Source organism: Camellia sinensis, chromosome 7 (assembly GCF_055761805.1).
Source record: "Camellia sinensis isolate YWXY chromosome 7, ASM5576180v1, whole genome shotgun sequence".
In the NCBI taxonomy this organism is placed as follows: Eukaryota; Viridiplantae; Streptophyta; class Magnoliopsida; order Ericales; family Theaceae; genus Camellia; species Camellia sinensis.
The window spans coordinates 188,959,133-188,978,845 of NC_138967.1; the positions used below are offsets into that span (position 1 = coordinate 188,959,133).

The 19,713-nt window shown below is 41.0% G+C and overlaps 1 protein-coding gene across 3 annotated transcripts in view; it reads right to left on the reverse strand.

Annotated features, from left to right (window-relative positions):
• LOC114271961 (uncharacterized) overlaps positions 1 to 19,611 on the reverse strand; it is a 51,122-nt gene extending 31,511 nt beyond the window's left edge. For all 3 annotated transcript variants that reach the window (XM_028213638.2, XM_028213639.2, XM_028213637.2), the window contains exons 1-8: positions 19,340 to 19,611; positions 17,915 to 18,127; positions 16,431 to 16,461; positions 16,034 to 16,218; positions 15,081 to 15,240; positions 14,229 to 14,325; positions 13,422 to 13,591; positions 12,337 to 12,503 (exon numbers count right to left, since the gene is read on the reverse strand). In XM_028213638.2, coding sequence (XP_028069439.2) covers positions 12,337 to 12,503; positions 13,422 to 13,591; positions 14,229 to 14,325; positions 15,081 to 15,240; positions 16,034 to 16,218; positions 16,431 to 16,461; positions 17,915 to 18,127; positions 19,340 to 19,447 — 1,131 coding nt within the window. In that variant the 5' untranslated portion in view covers positions 19,448 to 19,611. The remainder of the gene's footprint in view (positions 1 to 12,336; positions 12,504 to 13,421; positions 13,592 to 14,228; positions 14,326 to 15,080; positions 15,241 to 16,033; positions 16,219 to 16,430; positions 16,462 to 17,914; positions 18,128 to 19,339) is intronic.
• Positions 19,612 to 19,713: the final 102 nt, after the last annotated feature.

Here is a 19,713-nt window from a genome sequence, read left to right on the forward strand (position 1 = left end):
CAGCGAGAATACCGGAATCCGGGATAAGGGACAAGAGTCCTATAATGGGAGAAGACTTCAATTTGGGTAAAGATAAGACTCTTATAGAGTTTATCCGAATCCTACTGGGAGTCCAAGATTAGCAGTAATCCTAAATCCATTGGAGTTAGGCTTCTATTGGGACTAAGATTATATTGGCTATAAAAGAGAGGCACCCCCATAGGTCTAAGGTACGCAATTTATATTTTGAATAATGAGTTAAGCATTTTTGCTATCTTTGAGAGATAACTGACTTGATCGTCGGAGTGTCCCCAGGTGGACGAACCACCGCCAGAATCTCTTCTTTCTGTTGCAGGTCGTTCAGGCTTAATCTATTCTGCCGGTGCTCTCCAGCTAAGTACTAATTTGGCAGTGTGGTCGAAAATTGGCACCCACAATTTGGCACCGTATGTGGGAAAGAAAGGAGAATAAATGGGCAACGATGGACAGAAAGAGAAGGTTGGGAACGACACCCCTACTCGGAGTGGAAAACCTGTAGACCTTGACGTCGAAGGAGACAATTGCAACAGAGAGACTCACGATAAGAATCACGAAGGAAAGGACGTCGGCCAGGAAGGCGACATACCAAAGAAAACAGGCCGAAACAGGTACTACAACGAGGACGACCTCCAGGTATAGAAAGAAAGATGCCTGCGGAGGGACGATGAGGTAAAGGCAATGGCGAACAAATTGGCAGACCTACAAACAGTGGTCAATTTCATAATGCAGAATAACGTCATGCAGCCACCATACCCACTGCAAGATACGCCGATTCCAGTGGCAAAGAAAGATGCCCAAAAAGAGGGGCAGAAAACAGTCCCTACAGTCCCTCAGCACACCAAGGCCGAGAAACACTCTCACCGGTCTTCAAGGGAGGTCGGGCGAGGAGAGTCAAGAAGGGAAGAATCGAGGAGGACACATCGCACCAAGGAAGCCGACCCCAAAGAACACCGACATGTTCAAGGGCAGAAGTTGTGCTTCAACGTAACTAATGAAGAAAGGTCCAAGAGGACTCACAATGACACATACAGTAGTGCACCGAAAAGGCTGAAATCCAGAGATAGCCGAGCTCCTGGACAGACAAAGGAAGATCTGAGGGATTACCTCCAAAGGAAGCGGAAAGATGCCGAGGTTAATTCTTCGGTTAAGCTGAGAACACCGTTCTCGATAGAGTTGGACAAATTTGAGGCCCCAAAAAGATTCAGTATGCCAAGGTTCCAGATATACGATGGTAAGTCGGATCCCAACTTTCACGTCGGTTTATACCTGAACTCGATGGCATTGTACACTAGGAACGAGCCGTTGCTTTGCAAGGTTTTCCCCTCATCCTTCGGGGAAATCGCATCGGATTGGTTTCACAAATTGCCGAAAGGAACTGTGAAGACCTGGGAAGGCCTGACCGAGATGTTCGTGGCCAGGTTCGTGACAAACAAACTACAGCCATTAAAGGTAGACGCCCTGATGGCTCTGAGAATCAGTGAAGATGAAGGCCTTAGGGCCTACGCTAAAAGGTATTATGAGGTGTTCAACCGAATACCCGAGTGCAACCAAGAGGTAGCGGTCATGTCTTTCAAGAACGGCCTAAAAGATGATTGTCCACTACGAAAGTCATTGGCAAAGACATTGCCAAAAAGCATGGAGGAACTCATGGTTAGAATTGAGAAATATGCCAGAGCCGAGGAAGACACGCCAGGGACTAAGGCGACAAAGCAAGAGAAAGGAAACGGCTTGCTGAAGCGAGGCCGAGGTAACAACGGATCCAACAAGCAAGAGATAGGATTGAGGGCTGCACAGGCAGTCACAACTGTATTCCGAATCCCAATTCACAAAGTCCTGGATAAAATCTGAACCCAACCCTACTTCAGAGCACCAGCAAGGGTACCAGGAGAGTTTATGGGGAGAAGCCTTGGTAAGCATTGTGCTTACCACAATGAAGATGAGCATCTGACTCAGGGTTGCAAAGCCCTGAAGGCACACTTGGAAGACCTGGTAAGGCAAGGCCATTTAAGGGACCTTGTAGATGAGGCCAGGACAAGGGAAGAGCAGGCAAGACTGCCTCAGACACCAGCAACTCCACCTCTCCCAGCACAGCAACCGCAGGCAGGCGGACCTCAGGTAATTAATGTAATTCACTCGAAGGTCAACGAAAACGAAATACGAGGGGAGACCCAGAAGGTAAAGCACTTGCAGCATGTGTACCAGGTCCGGCAGGAAAGACCTCGGGCGGAGGGGTGCCAGGGACCAGTAGTGTCCTTTACTGAAGCCGACCTGGAAATGGTACGGCATCCACACAACAATGCCTTGGTAGTATCCCTCCAGGTTGGGGAGTGCCAAGTGAAGCGCATCCTAATTGACCAAGGCAGCTCTTGTGATATCATGTATGTCAGGTGTTACAAGGAGTTTGGCCTTCACCTAGACAATATGGAGCAGTCCAACAGCACAATAATTGGGTTCAATGGAACGCCCACGTGGTCACTGGGAGTAGCAAGCTTGGAGGTGCAGGCTGGTACCAAAAAGATAAAAACAGAATTCACCATAATCGACACACCCTCCCCCTACAATGCCATCTTGGGAAGGCCATGGCTACATGCAAAGGGGGTTGTTCCCTCAACGTTGCATCAGCTATTACAGTTCCCAACAGAGCATAGGATAGAGGAGGTCAGAGGGGATCAGCTGCAGGCAAAGAACTGCTCCATGGCAGCAATGAAATTCACCTGCAGCATACGAGAACCAGAGATAGTAGAGTCCTAGATGACGTCGGCAAAGAGCCAGCCGAGAAGAGTGAAGAAGCCCTGAAGAAAATCCTTGTCCAGTAGGGGGATGAAGAACGCTTCTTCCTTCTCGGCTCAGGCTTAGCCGAGGAAGAAGAAAAAGAGCTGGAGGCGTTCTTGAGAGCAAACATTGAGGTGTTTGCCTGGACGCCTTACAAGATGTCTGGCATTGACCCCGAGGTCACTTGCCATAAACTGAACGTAGACAAATCGGCCAAACCTGTAATCCAACGAGCAAGAAGGCCGACGTTGATGCATTTTGAGGCAGTGGAAGAGGAAGTAGACAGACTTCAGGAGGCCAGAGCCATTCGAGAGGTAAATTACCCAACATGGCTATCAAATACAGTGGTGGTAAAGAAAAAGAAGGGTAAATGGAGGGTCTGCGTGGACTTTACCAACCTAAATAAGGCCTGTCCCAAAGACAGTTTTCCATTACCCAAGATTGACCAACTGGTGGATGCCACTTCAGGGTATGGAAGGATGAACTTCCTGGATGCCTACATGGGGTACCATCAGATAGCCATGTACCTCGCAGATGAGGAGAAGACTGCGTTTATCACCCCAAAAGGGCTGTATTGCTACAGAGTGATGCCTTTTGGGTTGAAAAATGCAGGAGCAACTTACCAGAGATTGGTAACCAAGATGTTCAGACACCTAATTGGCCGGACAGTGGAGGTATACATCGATGACATGGTCGTGAAGACCAGGGAACCTAAGGACCATCTGGAAGACTTAAAGGCAGTCTTTGACATCCTAAAAACATATCGACTCCGACTCAATGCATCGAAGTGTGCATTTAGAGTTGGATCTGGTAAGTTCTTGGGATACTTGGTGACCAAAAGAGGCATTGAGGCCAGCCCAGATCAGATCAAGGCCATCCTAAAACTGAAAAGCCCAACATCGGCGCAGCAAGTACAGATGTTGACTGGAAAGGCTGCAGCCCTAAATAGGTTTATAAGCAAGAGTTCTGACAAATGCAAACCCTTCTTCAGCTTAGTGAAGAAGGCCACAGATTTCTTATGGACAGAAGAGTGCGAAGTCGCCTTGGCCGACTTGAAGAAGTATTTGACCATGGCTCCAGTTCTCTCAAATCCAGAACCTGGAGAGGAGTTGTTCCTATACTTAGCAGTTTCGGAACATGCGGGAAGTGTAGTGGTAATCCGAGAAGAAAAAGGGGAACAAAGGGCTGTTTACTATGTAAGCAAAACCCTGGCTGATGCAGAAATTGGGTATTTACCCTTGGAGAAGTTAACGTTGGCTTTAGTAATGGCTTCAAAGAAGCTGAACCATTACTTTCAAGCCCACAAAATTGTGGTGCTAACTGAACATCCTTTGAAGTCCCTGTTGTAGCAGGGAGATCTGACAGGCAGAATAGCTAGATGGGTAGTGGCCTTGGGCCAGTATGACCTGGAATACAGACCCAGAACAGCAATCAAAGGCCAAGTTTTGGCCGACTTCGTGGCCGAGTTCACACCAGGAGCCATCGTACATCGGGCTCTGTTGAGCCGAGATGAACGATGTTCAAACGAGCAAAGAGGAGCCCAACCGAGGGCACAGGAACAAAGGAAGGAAGAAAAACTCAGGCCCTGCAGCATTTATATCGGCGACTCCTTTCGACTGTTTGTTGATGGGAGTTCAAACCGACAAGGAGCGGAGGCAGGAGTAGTACTGGTATCTCCAGATGGACAGATACTAGAACAATCCATTCGTCTGGGGTTCAAGGCCTCAAACAATGAAGCAGACTATGAAGCACTGATTGTAGGACTGAAACTGGCAGTAGCAGTAGAAACAAATAAGGTGATAGTCTTCTGTGATTCACAGCTTATAGTCAACCAGACAACAGACGAGTTCGCAGCTCGAGACGAAAGGAGGTCAGCAGATTGGTGGTCCTGTTTCAGAATTGCCGACTACAGCAGATTAGTCGAAATGATAACAGTTACGCTGATGCCCTGGCCAACTTGGCTAGTGCAATACAACCTGGAAAGGCAATGACGATAATGGTTGACTACTTGTAGGGCCCGAGAGCGTGAAGCAATGTGTGTAGACATGGGACCAAGCTGGATGGATGCAATAATAGCATTCCTGAAAGAAGGAAAACTGCCAGATGATCACAAGGAGGCACACAAGATCAGATTGAAGTCGGCAAGATTCAATCTGATAGCAGAGGGACATCTCTACAGAAGATCCTTCACTGGACCCCTTTTGAGGTGTGTACATCCTTCACAAGTTGAAGATTTTTTGTACGAAATACATGAAGGAGTATGTGGAAGCCACACTGGGGGCAGATCACTTTCTCATAGGGCCATTACCCAGGGGTATTAGTGGCCCTACATGCAGAAAGATTCAGAAACCTATGTCAAGAAGTGTGAAAAGTGCCAAAGGTTTGCACCGCTGATACACCAACCAGCAGCAGACCTAAACCCAGTATCCAATCCTTGGCCGTTTGTCCAATGGGGCATGGATCTTGTTGGAAAACTACCCCAAGCAACTGGGCAAAGGAAATACCTGCTAGTAGCAACAGATTACTTCACCAAGTGCATAAAAGCTGAATCCCTTGCCAAGATCCGAGACGTGGATGTGAAGAACTTCATATGGAAGAACATCATCACCAGGTTTAGGATCCCAAGAGCAATAATAGCTGACAATGGAACACAGTTTGACAGTAACCTAATCAAAAGCTTCTGTGCAAAATTCAAAATCAAGAATTATTTTTCCACCCCGAGTTTTCCCCAAAGTAATGGACAAGCAGAAGCATCCAACAAAGTCATCTTGGATGGGATCAAGAAAATGCTGCAAGCAACAAAGGGAAATGGGTGGACGAGTTACCCAGTGTACTCTGGGCATATCGGACTACGCTGAGAAGATCAACAGGGGAATCCCCATTTTCCATGGCTTATGGCACAGAAACAGTAATCCCATTGGAGGTCGGCATCCCAGGGATCACATCCTAGGGATCAGAACCCACGCAGTAGAGAATGGAACCAATGAGGCATTCTTAGCCCGAGATCTGGATCTGTTAGAAGAAAGAAGGAAGAAAGCAGCAATTCAGCTAGGGGCATACCAGCAGCAACTTGCCAGGGCTTATAATAAGAAAGTCAGCCCAAGGGAGTTTCAAGTTGGTGACCTTGTCCTGAGAAAGGTCGTCGACAACAAGAAGAATCCCAGAGAAGGCAAGCTGGGCCCGAATTGGGAGGGACCCTATAGAATCATCTCTGTATTAGGCAATAGGGCACATCGGCTTGAAGATAGCGAAGGCAAGGAGTTGCTAAGGCCTTGGAATACTTGCAATTTGAAATTTTTCTATCATTAGACTTTCTTGTTCTTTGTTATTAGCCGAAGTAATAATAAAATTTTAGCTTGATTTTTTACACTTGTGGCTGATGAGATACTTGACGATGTTTTCGGAATATATGCTTAATGAGAACCCAAGTGGAACTTAGGTTCACATTAGAGGGCAAAGAGTTGGAAAATGGTTCCTGGAAGGTAGAAATTCCAAGCTAAAATTAGGTTAACGCTTGTTGAAACTTAAGTTTACAAATTGAAGTTAAACCGAGGTTATGTTTAACACTTGTTGAAATTTGTGAAAAATTTACAAATTAAGGTTAAATCGAGGTCATATTTAACACTTGTTGAAATTTGTGAAAAATTTACAAGTTGAAGTTAAACCGAGGTTATGTTTAATACTTGTTGAAATTTGCGAGTTTACAAGTTGAAGTTAAACTGAGGTCATGTTTAACACTTGTTGAAATTTGTGAAAAATTTACAAGTTGAAGTTAAACCGATGTCATGTTTAACGCTTGTTGAAACTTAAGTTTACAAGTTGAAGTTAAACTGAGATTATGTTTAACACTTGTTGAAATTGGTGAAAAATTTACAAGTTGAAGTTAAACCGAGGTCATGTTTAACACTTGTTGAAATTCGTGAAAAATTTACAAGTTGAAGTTAAACTGAGGTCATGTTTAACACTTGTTGAAATTCGTGAAAAATTTACAAGTTGAAGTTGAACTGAGGTTATGTTTAACACTTGTTGAAATTTGTGAAAAATTTACAAGTTGAAGGTATAAGTTGAAGTTAAACCGAGGTTATAACTAAGAGAAAATTGGTTTAAACACTTGTTGAAATTCTTGAAAAATTTACAAGTTAAGCCAAGGTTGAAACGAAAGAAGTACTTGCGTACTTGCCGAGATAAAAGCGTTGGTTTGTATAAACCAAGGTATATCACCCCGAGAAGATTACACAGTTAAGGTGTACGTTGAAGACATGCAACATGTTCCAAGTATAAGGGTCATACAAGAACAAAAAAAAGAAGATAAACATTCAAAGAAGAGATTAGAGAATGCATTCAGAAAAGAAAGAAAGCACTTCGGCCTAAACATTGAAAAGTAATTGTTCAGACTACAAAGTGACATGTTGGCCGACTTAAAACTTACATTGTTCCAAAAAGAAGAAAAACAAAGTACAAAGTACAGGAAATAAAGAAGAAAACATCAAAACAAACTACTCGGCATCAGCAGCAGGTTGTGTCTCACCCTCAGAAGACAGTTGGGAAGACCTCTCAACAACCTTCTCAGCCGCAAGCTCAGCATCAATCTCCTGAAGAGTTTGATCAAGGCTCTTCTCGACGATGGGCACCTCAGAGTCTGTCTTCTGAGAGGAGGCATCTTTAGAGACCTTACCCTCCTCTTCCTGAGACAAGTCTATGACTTGTTCATTCAGAGTAAGGGACTTGGCCCCAGAGACTTCCCTCGCCTTCCTCACCAAAGCTTCCTCCTCAGACTCGGAATCGTCTTCGGATTAGATTGGGGTAGGGGGGAATGGCAGGGGGACGTCGTTGGCATTCTTGAGGGGGGAGTCCTCGGGGACGTCAAGTTCTTTGAGGGCAGCCATCCAACCAACGTGTTGCATGCCTGCTTCACCTGACTCTTGTAGTCCGCCATGACATCGGCCACCCCCTCATTGTATGCCTTTTCATCTGCGACCTTGATCTCGGCAGCTTTTGTGGCCAAGGCATCTTGTAGTTCCTTTTGGGCCTCGGCCATCTTTGTCTCGGCCTCTTTCTTTTCAGCCGTGAGGACCTTGGCAATAGCCTCGGCAGCGTCAGCTTTTTCCTCGGCCTCGTCTTTGGCTTGAATGGCTGCCTCGACCTGGTCGGCCAAAGTCTTCATTTTTGCCTCGGCCTTTTTGAGGTCTTCTGCAATCCAACAACCTCTCTTATTTTATCGGCCAACTCCTTCCTCAATTCAAAAGCTTGCATAGAGAAAGAGTGGGCGTGCTGGATCGCCTAAAAGAAAATCAACAGAACAAAAGTTAGTAAAATTCTCTGAGTATGAAAGAATGGAGAAAGAAAAATACCGAGTAAGAAAGACTTACTTGAACAGAATGCTGGAGCATCAGAGCGAAGTTTTTATACTCGCTCATCTCGGCGTTCCGGTTAAGATCGTTTGGAAGTAGCAAAGCCGTGGAGAGGGCGACGCCGACTTCGAGGTCAGTCGCACTGTCGCCAGCTCTGACCGGCTTGTCCTCAACGGTGATCGGGAGGGCCCAGGGGGCATCTGGTTTCATTGGCCCCGAGGTTGTGGCTGACTCAAACCTTGGCCTTTTTTACCGAGTGGATTGAGATGGTTCGGCCTCGGCGGGCCTCTTCTTGGCGGCAAAAGGGGTCTTTTCACTCTCAGCCAATTTTGAAATTGGCAAGGTGTCCTCAGTATCAATCTGAGTCACCGTTGCCTTTGGCTGAGCCTTCTTCAATCTTTTTGGCTTTGACTTTGGTGGAGGCTGGGACTGCCCTGGTTGGGCGTCGACGGTGGATGGGATGTCGGCCAAGAGATCTTCGGCGACTACTTTCTTGCGGCCCATCTCAGCAGCAAAAACAGTTCGGCGTTGTCGACGGCGTTGAGATGGTGGGATCAGTTGTGGAGCCGAGGTAGATGGCTGCTCTACTGGATCAGAGGTTGACCCCTGATCTAGCCGAGATGATGAAGTTGTGGGAGAAGTAGTGGCGGACGGAAGAGATTGACTCTTCTTCTTCTTTGGAACGTCGGGAAGAACCGACTTGTAAGTGGGAATGAAATTGAGTAGCAAAAGGGCTCTCCGCTTGTGAACTGGCAGATCCAGTAGCTTCTTCAAGTCCTTGCTGGGGAAGAAGGACTTGCGAAAATCCTTTGGTGGCTGTGGAAGAGCTATACGAAAGAACACAGACATTAGAACATACAGAAAGAATAAGTTTTAAAACGGCTTGAAAAGTAAGTCTGTGTAAAACTTGGCTCTTACCATTACCTTCTACAAAAACTGTTCGGCTAAGAGGGTAGAGGTGGAGGTCCTCATCTGGAGCGAACTCCCAGTTTCCTGAGACAATGAAGTAATCGTCCCCGGTTCCCTTGTTGGAGTCTGGGAGGTCGATAACGATTTTATACTCTGTGGACCTCGGTTTGAGGTAGTAAATGTACCCTTTCTCTAACTTGAGGCCACACATGGTGTAGCAGTATTGGATATCGGCTAAGGTTACCCTAGCATTATCTTGTTTGGCTAAGGTTACCCTAGCATTCTCTTGTTTGGCTAAGGCTATTATACCATTGATAACTCGGTAAGAATTAATGGCAAGCTGCATCGGGTTCAATTTGTAGTAATGGAGAACTTCTCGGAAAAGGATGTCTAAAGGAAACCTAAGTCCACATTCTATGAAGGCAACAATAAGGAAAGGCATGAGGTTTTCATCGGGCATGATGGAGTCGTTTTCCCGGCCAACCTCAAATGAACGTTGGCCGGGATGTCAAACTCCTACCTGAAGTGTTCTAACTTGGATGGGGTGTCTACCCTATGCCTCCACATACCCATGACCTCGATTTGGAAGGAAGGTGTTGGATTTCAGAAGAAGGTGTTTTGTAAGGGTTTGAGAGACCTCGGCAAAAACCTAAGTTCACGCTAGGGTAAGAATTTGTGTAGATCAGAGGGGGATTCGTTTCAGTTTTCCCTAAGATTCGTGTGTTCTATGGCAAACCTCAAACCTAAGACTAGGCAAATGAAGATTGAAGGCAAGAATCTGGAGAAAATACAGAAAAAACAAACAAGAGTAACGATTCAGAATCAAGAATAGTGGTGAACCATCAAGAACACTGTGACAAAGTGTGTAAGGGTGCAAGGCCAAGAACAGTGGCAGAGTAAACAAGTATGTGGGTATTGTGTGTACATTAGAGAACGGATTGGGCAAGAAGCAAAATCATGAGATGAATACGATCAGAATGCATGATTGGACTCAATACACAAATGTGAATAAAGTTGTAATTGCAGTACACAGATGTAACAGTTTGAGGAAAAACAAAAATTGAAACGGGGGAACAGTGAACTTACCACAGATAACGAGGCCGGTGTTAAGGTCGCCAAGACCAGACGGTGGCAGCAACCAGAAAAGATTAGCAGAAATTTTGCTGGAGGAGGTGAACGGAAGTAATTGCAGAAAGCTTCGCGAGAGCGACAATGGCAAATTTGGGAGAAAAAATTAGAGAGAGAGAGTTGGGAGCTTGAGAACGAGGATGCAAAAAGTGAAGAGATGGAGAGAGAGAGAAGGGATTTTTGATCGAAACGCGGAGAATGGCGGCAAAATATCATCAATGTGCCTAGGACGACGTGCCTGTCAGACGGCGCACGCACGAGTGATGCAAATTGATGGCGCGTGTCAGGTACGTTTCGGTAAAGGAAGGACGCGTGGAAGAAACAGTTGAAATATTATGTGTAACAGCTCACACGCGTGATAGAACTCTTGAAGTTCTTAGTTTAAAGAAGCAAAGACTTCGGCTCGGAGGATGATCTCGGCTGAGAAACTTGAACAACCCTGGTTAATGGTTCTGAGGCATTGATGGAAGCAGACTATAGGTGTTAGTCATACTAAGCCGACGAGTTATTACTTCGGCAATGAGTAAAGAAGCGAGCTTAGCCGACGTGCTAGAAGGAAGTACTGATATAGGTTCCATCATCTCAGGATGCCGAGGTAATAGAACCTAGGGGGCAGTTGTGGGGACATAAATTTTGAATGACAACACGTGACCAAGGTGTCACCGAAGTGCCAGCTAGGGTGCCACATGTCCTGGTCATGATGTTGAGATGATCTCGACTAGGCCGAGGTTATCTGCGAGAATACCGGAATTCGGGATAAGCGGATAAGGGACAAGAGTCCTAAAATGGGAGAAGACTTCAGTTTGGATAAAGATAAGACTTTTAGAGAGTTTATCCTAATCCTATTGGGAGTCCAAGATTAGCAGTAATCCTAAGTCCATTGGAGCTAGGCTTCTATTGGGACTAGGATTATATTAGCTATAAAAGAGAGGCACCCCCATGGGTCTAAGGTACGCAATTTATATTCTGAATAGTGAGTTAAGCATTTTTGTTATCTTTGAGAGATAACTGACTTGATCGTCGGAGTGCCCCCGGGTGGATGAACCACCGCCGGAATCTCTTCTTTCTGTTGCAGGTCGTTCAGGCTTAATCTATTCTACCGGTGCTCTCCAGCTAAGTACTAATTTGGCAGTGTGGTCAAAAATTGACACACACAATATAAATTCATTTTTCCTTTTTTCTTGGTTAATCTGATGACTTCGTTGACATAGAAAAATGACAGCTTCAACATCGACTTCCCAACAAATATGGTCTAAAGTCATGGAAGTGGCAGCTTCAACATTAACTTATATCAACAACAGAACCTTACGCCACTAGCTGCTCCCACAAAGAACTTTCTACTGTTTCTCGTAACGAAAAACAATTGGGAATATGTTAGATTCCTTGGAATGACCTTCAAACCCATGGTAATTTATATTTTACATAAGACCATTTTGCAGCCCTAACACTTCTTGACCAGAAAACCAAAAGTTTCTAGAAACACTGCAAAAGTACCCCCTCCTACTCTCAGCTCCACCCTCAAAAATGTTAGTGAGCACTTCCCCCTTTGGTTTGTCCATCAAGAGCATGACCATTCTCCTGGCATCCACATGGAGTAGCCAGAATCAAACATCATGACCAGCAACCAGCTGCAATATCACAATCATCATCATGCGGCATTAGATAGAATCCTTAACCTACACCTATGACCTCAACACCCATGCCACCTCCCAAAATTTCTCTCGTAGATTCAGAACAGAATCTAGGCATAATGGTCGACAATATCATTGAAAAACCTAGGCATGGAGGTGTCGATGGTGTACCAGCACACCAAGAGCCAGCAGTCTTTCCAGCCAACCCAGTCATGATAGAATCATTAATTTTGAAACGGTTCAAAGCACTTTATTGTTGTACTATATTCTTTACTCTTGCATTTTGGTGTGTTCTACACAAGTTATGTTATTCAAAATTTAATGATATATGGAACTACTAGTACATAAATTTGCTTCATATATTTAGATCACATGCTTCTTCTGGATTAGTACAATAAATTATAACCTTTTTAATGGCAGGATATGGACACCTTTTCCACAAAGTACTACAGAAGGAGAAGTATAATTATTACATGACTACGATTAAAAAAAAAAGTATGATTATCACATGACATGCCATCACTAACCTGATATGACTCCTTAATTATGCATTTAATAATATATTCGATTGCTGGTTCTGTCAAACTGACAAGCGACCTGCAATTTTCTGAAAATTTTTCATGTGTGGCTTCTTTTTCTGATAGAAACCGCGTCAATAGAATTTCCATGTCACTAATGCAAACGATCAAATATCCTGTTACATAATAATCAAACAATACATAGAATCAGTTTCCCATAAGATGAATGAATACGAAATATTAACAGCCTTTTAGAAACATTCATTGATGCCGAATTTGGTTCAGTGGAATGAAAATGGAATGGAATAATCATTCCTTAGCCTCCATATGGAATGGCCATTCCCTTATAATGATAAATAATGATTCCATTTGCAATAAATTTTTCCTCATTTTTTAGTGAACCAAATATAAGAATGAACATTCTAATGGAATGATCATAACATTCTAATGGAATGATCATTCCAATGAACCAAACACTACACAAGGATAGACTATGCTGGGATATGGTCAGTATGGCGAGGTTAAAAATCATAAAATCCAAAGCAGAGGTCTTAGCCAGGTCCACGACCAACTTTAAAGCTACAAGCCAATCACCATCTATCTCATACCAAAAGTGCCATCAACGTTACAAAAACAAGCAACTGCACTATGTTCCTCCACATACAAATTTGTATTAGTGAAAGGAGAAATAGATTTTCAAACAAAATATATTTTTTAAGCAACATTGCAGGAAGAGTGGAAGTCATTACATGAAATTGAGGAGGTGCAGAAACACACTTGATACAGCATTCTCACATTTATAATCTTACCAAATGCTATGTGCACAAGAAGGAAAATGTAAGATAAATATTTCCTCATAACCACATTTACATGTTCGAAGATTACTAAACTACATTCAGTAGTTTCAGCACAGTGCTGGTCAACATCTTATCCTCTCAGAAAATTTATTCTTTTTTAGTATTTGTTATTATTTCGACTATGCAAGGACCAACCCTTTATTAAGTCAAGGCTGATCCCTACAAATGTGCACAATCACTGAGTTACACACAAGCTGGTAATCTGAATATGCAACATAATGTGTGCAAATTGCATACTTGTGTTGTGTTGAGGTAATTTTTGCGCACAATGAGCCAGATATAAACGGCAATAAGCAGATGCCAATGGATCTGCAATCCCTCTTGTCATCATAACCAATCGCTCAAGAACATCCATGGGGCGGTTAAGCAGAAAACGCCAGCAAGGCAATATTGCCAGCTCCAAATAACTGAAGTACAGTACAAAATAAAAAGTCAGTAAATATCATTGTCACAGAAAAGACCCATTTTCACTTGCACAAGTAGGCGAGCAACCAACAAACATGAAATATTCTGTAATAGTCTTACATTATCACATGTGGCTATTTCATGTGCTCTCCCACCAAAAATTACAACATCAGGAAAAGTGAATTAATTTCAATAGTTTAAGGTGTTAATTGTTAAAATTGATAGTTCAAGGAGCAAAGTGACACAAGGAAAAGGAATTAACCATCTAAAATTAGTTAGGTATTAAGGCATCTGTGAATTCTTTGGCAACAGGGATTACTATTTAGCGAAACAGGAATTCACTGAGAATTACTATTTAGGGAGCAAGGTATTAAGGCATCACTTGAAACATGAGGTCAACTCATGAAATTCTCAAGCAACTATTTAGGGCGTAACATGGATTCTATTTCCAATTTCAACAAACCTAATGAAGCAAGACATGTTGCATTATATATGCAAGGAACTAGGATATAACAAAGTGGGCGGATATTGCAGGCTATATAAATAAAAATTGAAGCAAGGAAAAGAAAGAATGAACACTGTACATGACAACATTATTGTAGAATATAGAGAAGGAAAGAAAAAGATTAAGGACTTCACATGCGTGGAAGAAGCTCGCGGATAGAACCAATTTTGAAGAACCAGTTACTGCAGGTTTCTTTGGCATCAAGGCATATATACTTTTCATCAAAATTCTCTGCCAAAAAAACAAATACAGTTTTCAGGTAAATTTCATATTTGAAGAATATAAAACATGACCGGAAACCCTGTTGAAAAATGATTTTAGAATGTTCATAATATCATATGTATCTATTTCAAAATATTTTCTCTCCTTGTATAGTCAGTTACATAATGCATCTACAACTTTGACATTAGGCACATGTATGCATTAAGAACTTGAGTTTGTGATAATTTGTAAAATACATATGCTTGTGACAAGGAGGATAAGTCAAAAAATTTCTGTAAATTTGTATTACCAATATTATAAAGTGACTTTTTTACAGTTGAAATAAAGTGAATTCTATTTTGATTTGTTTTATTAATTCTTTTTTGATTTATTTTATTATTGTAAATGGATTTATCAATAATTTTTTTTGATGATGCAAGAAAAAGTTGTAAATTAACGCTGAGAAATATTAATGATAGAAAGTATATCTGCGTATATCCTTTCAGTGAAAAATTTTGTATCACGATTTAATTTGAAATGATTTCACAGGCCACAATCGGGGCACAAAATTTAGCAAATTTTCAGTAATCATCTAAATTAATGAGCAAGTAATCTGCAATCATGCCTACCCCAACAATGCTGTCCGAAATGCTTATTCAAGGGCATCCTAGCTTAATGTGCATAATCGTGAAGGTGCAAAAATGTGGACATGCATTGCTGTAACACTCAAGTAAATATGGATGAAGGACAGAGACAGAGATCTGAACTTATAAAAGATATAAAACCTGGTAAAGAGCGGATTACATTTCCATCTTCAGCAAATTCAGCTTTCTGCTTGATGCGTTGCCATACCATATTGCCAAGCATGTCCATTACATCTGTAGCTAGAACAAACAATGTGGGATAAAATTGTAGCACAGATGTGTCTGTCAGAAGCCTAGCAACCTGCAGAATAGTCAAATTGATTTTTAGGTAAATTACCCCTTGAATAGATTAAAATACCAACCTTTAAGTATCCCAACATGGGGATTTTGTTGCAAAGTACTAAATGTACTTGTTTTTAAAATGACCAACACAACGCCATTTCACAAACATTTCAGGGTTGGCTGGTTCATGTCAGATTTGCCAGCTCTACCCAGTAACAACTGCTATTACAACCAAATCAGACAACTTGGTGACTTTTTGCTGTAAGCCCAAGAATGAACGAAACCATATATTTCTTTGATAATAGATATGCGTAAAAGACCAAGGGGTTAGCAGTGTTAGCCTAGTGGACGAGGTGCTTCCTTACCAGGCATGTTGTCGACATTCAAGTCTCACCACTGCGAACCCTCGAATTCCCACAAATTCAGAGGCTATGAATACTACTATTTAGTTTAAGGGTTATGCTAATGACAGCCCATATATGCAGAAAATACCAAAATAGTTAGAATTTCCATGCACTTTTCACAGACTACCACACTTTCAGATATTTTTATACTCTATTTACACATTTACTACACTTTTACATGTATATTGATAATTTCCCTTTGTTTAGTTGTCAATAAATAAATAATAATAAAAATAAATAAAACTAAAAATCTCATAACATGATAGGGTTGGTGAAGGATTTATAAGGTTGCAAGTCCCCTTCTCTGTTCTGCAACCTCCTTGACAACAGTACACAGAACACAAAGTAATTGCTATATATGAACACATATACAATTACTAAATGATGGAAAATCACAGTAAAACTCACTTTGATTGACACCTTCAATGATGTTACACGATCATCAGCCTGCCAAGCACGAGCAATCTCATCTTTGAGTTCATGTAAACACGAGACATACTCCTGCTGGCTGATAACCTTGATGCCATCTTCAGCAAACTTTTGTGGATCATCCAGTTCCTCTAAAGGCATAGTAGTTGATGTTTTCTCATGTACTGCAAATTGGCATCATCATATAACTACGACAAAAAAATAATTTACAGCTTCCAAACAGACATCTCGATGATCAGCAGCCAGAATTAGACAAGTAGTTGTTTCCAACACTATAACTCTTTTTTTTCCAATTTTTTATGCCAATGATGCAAACAAAGACCGTTTAGAATTTGAATAGTAAATCGAAAAACAAGAAAATAGAAGTATATCGTACCCTTGCCACTTTTCACTATTACATCGGACATCTGTAGAAAGAACAATGACTAGAAGTCACAACTTAGAAACACAAAACGCATATATCAAACATCAATCTTAAAATCTAATAACTATATATATCAACAAACAGATGTTAATCCATCAACCTAGAGGTGGCGCCACAAGTCCAGGTTGTTGGCACTAGTTATGGACCGGGAACAGATTGAATCTCCAACTTTAGTTGCACGAAACTGCTACCCTCAAAGTCAAACCCTTGTTTTCATGCTGACGGTTTAAGTTTTTTACCACTGCATAAGGCAGTGGCCTCCAATCTAATAATAGTTTCCATTCTATCTTTCAAAAGATATGAATAACGGGCTTAGAATTAAGTTTCCTACATATTTTGTAAGTAGTGGTTTTGAGTGAATTTGGAAGAGAAAAATTCTTGGAATGTTACTAGTTTCATATTATTTAGGGTTTTTGAGCTCTCTTGATTGATTGTTGAAATGTAAAGTATTGTCTATTATGTAAAATTATTGGGCAAGGTAAGCTGTTACCCCTAATTAATTTGGGTGACAAAGAGGATTTTGAAGAAACTGAGTATTTGGAGTAATTTGAGTAATGTTGGCTTTAAAATGAAACTTGCCCCAGATGGGCTTTCCATAAAAACAAGCCAAATTTAATTAAACTAGTAAACAGTTAAGTTATTGAGTTGAGTTAAGAATGAAAATGTGAAATTTTACTAAAGTTAATTTACTTGAAAAAAAAAAAAAAAAAAAAATGAAAGGTGAAAATGAAAATGAAAATGAAAATTTTCACTAAGTTGAGAAACTTTGATTTTGAGTTTGATATTTCTTGAAATTAAAGTTTAAGACTTGATGCCTTGTGTTGATTTTGAGTTAATACTAGTTACTTGGGCTAGAAAGCCATGATTTGTGGACTGGTTTGGCCACTTTCTGTGAGTAGTGTGACCAGAAGCACATGAACAACAAGTTTGTCCTTCGGTGTAAGCCTGTAAACCCGCACAAGGTTGGTACCCGTAGTCTTTTGAGTTAGTAACTTATAAATTTGGATTTGATTAGGGACTCTTGAGAGTCACCAAGTATTGGAGCACAACTTGATATTTTGAGACTTGGCAAAATCAAATTTGTACCCTTGCCATTGGGAATTGGGCTATTCTTGAATTTCAATTATCAGATTTGACTTAAATGTTTGGTGAGTCTTAGGAACTTTTTGAATTTTGAACTATTTGTATACTGATAAAGGTTTGGGTTAACTAACTTTTCTAAGAAACAAAAATGTTAGGATTCACTTTATAAGATAATAAACTCTTAATTTTTTGAACTTTTTGATTTTGTACAATGTAGAAAAAATACTAATAAAATCCTCTTTCAATATACCTTTGTTGTCAAATTATAAATGTTGTATTCTCCACTGCCAAATAGCATACAGCAAGGTAAAGTATTTAGATGAAAACAAGTTCCAAACAAATGGATTTCTTACTTTAGAAATTGAAACCATTTTTGGGCCAGAAAATCTCTGCATTAATAATTTCTTGAAAGAGATCCATTCTTTCTCTGGGAGTCCAACATCAGCTTTACTCACAGCAGAACTATTCTCTTCATCTTGTAAATTGTCGATAGAGAACTTTCCATTAGCATCTGAACCCCTTAGCGGATCATAAAAATCATCCTTCTCGTGATCCACAACATCAACCTATGAGATATAGAGATATTATCAAATTCATCAACCATGTTTGCATACCATAACCATGTAAGAAACAAACAAAATTTTACACACTAAAGGATTCAGGAAAATTCAAAAGAATGGGACCAAGTTTGCGTAAATATGTATATACACTAGATAGATAGATATAGAGGAGAGAACGCCAAGGGATTGACTTGGTGGTCAAGGCTTGTGGTCTGGGGGTGTCCTCCCTTTAAGGTTTCAGGTTCAAAAGCCCCTAGGTGCAAACAATTTCTTGGGAAAAATCCATCTGGGCTTTGCCCCAGCTTTAAATGAACCCCCTCTAGTGGACAGTGGAATTGGTTTCCTAAACTAGTCGATTCATTGGATCGGATACCAAGTTATCAATATATATATAGAGAGAGAGAGAGAGAGAGTTGTGTATAGTGGATAGTAGTTATTGGTTTAGTAATTTTAATTTTTTGATCCTTATAGTAACTGCTAGACAAGATAAATATTAAAATATAGGAAAAATAAATATTTGGAAAAAAATAAAATATTGTTGTGGGTTTTGTGGGAATCAAAATTGTACGACAAAGTGTTTATACTTATGTTGTGTTTGGTTGGGGATTTGAGGAGGGATTTGGAAAGGGAAATGGAAAAAGTAGGTGAAATGTGAATAAATCATACTTATATTTCACATAGTTTCACACACATTTTCCCTTTCTATTTCCAAATCCCTTCTCAAATCCTCCAACCAAACACACCAAACACAGCATAAGTGAATTGTGTGTTTTATATATAGACTAGAGGTGGGGACTGTGTGTTCGCAATTTGTAATTGAATCTAATAATGATAACAGTTATTTGAGGCCGTTGGAGAGAATTTAAACAGTTTTTAGCTATTATTTTTTTGGTGCATTTTCGGGGGGGGGGGGGGAATTGTGACATGAACACCAACTCCGGCATTCCCTTTATAAATTAGCATAGAAGATAAAATACTATTCACCAAATCTTGAATGTTCATCGAAATAAGACATTGTTTCGACCTAATCTCCATTGATTCACTAAAACTCAATACTGATTCAGTAAATAACAACATGAATTGTGATGCACTCGGAGGCAATTAACTCAATTAAGTGGAAACCTAATTTAGAAGATTGAAAAAAAGACCTAGCTAATTGAAGACAAAAAGATCGATGAAGACAAGGGAGATATGAGAATGTTGTGGTGAGAATTGGACCTGGTGATGTGATGGAGATGGAGTGGAAAGAGGATGAGTGTCGGCGTGTGAGCGAGGGAGCGAGTAGGTCGCTTCTTCGGCAGTGTAGTTTCGAGGTCTGAACTCCATAGAAGAAGGCCTGTACCACTTCTCTCCTCTCTTGTTGCACTTGGGTCTGGTTTTATGTCAGGGCACTGTGCTGTTGACTCCGTTTGGCTGGCGAGAAAACCAGAGAGAATCCAACAAGAAAATGAATTCAATGTTGATGTCACCTTTTAATTTGTTTTAGCATTAAAAAATGAATTAGAACACAAAATTCATTAGAAGTACGAAAATTACCTTGAAAATAATATTATACTAATCACCTCGAGATTTTAAAAAAATAATGACTATGT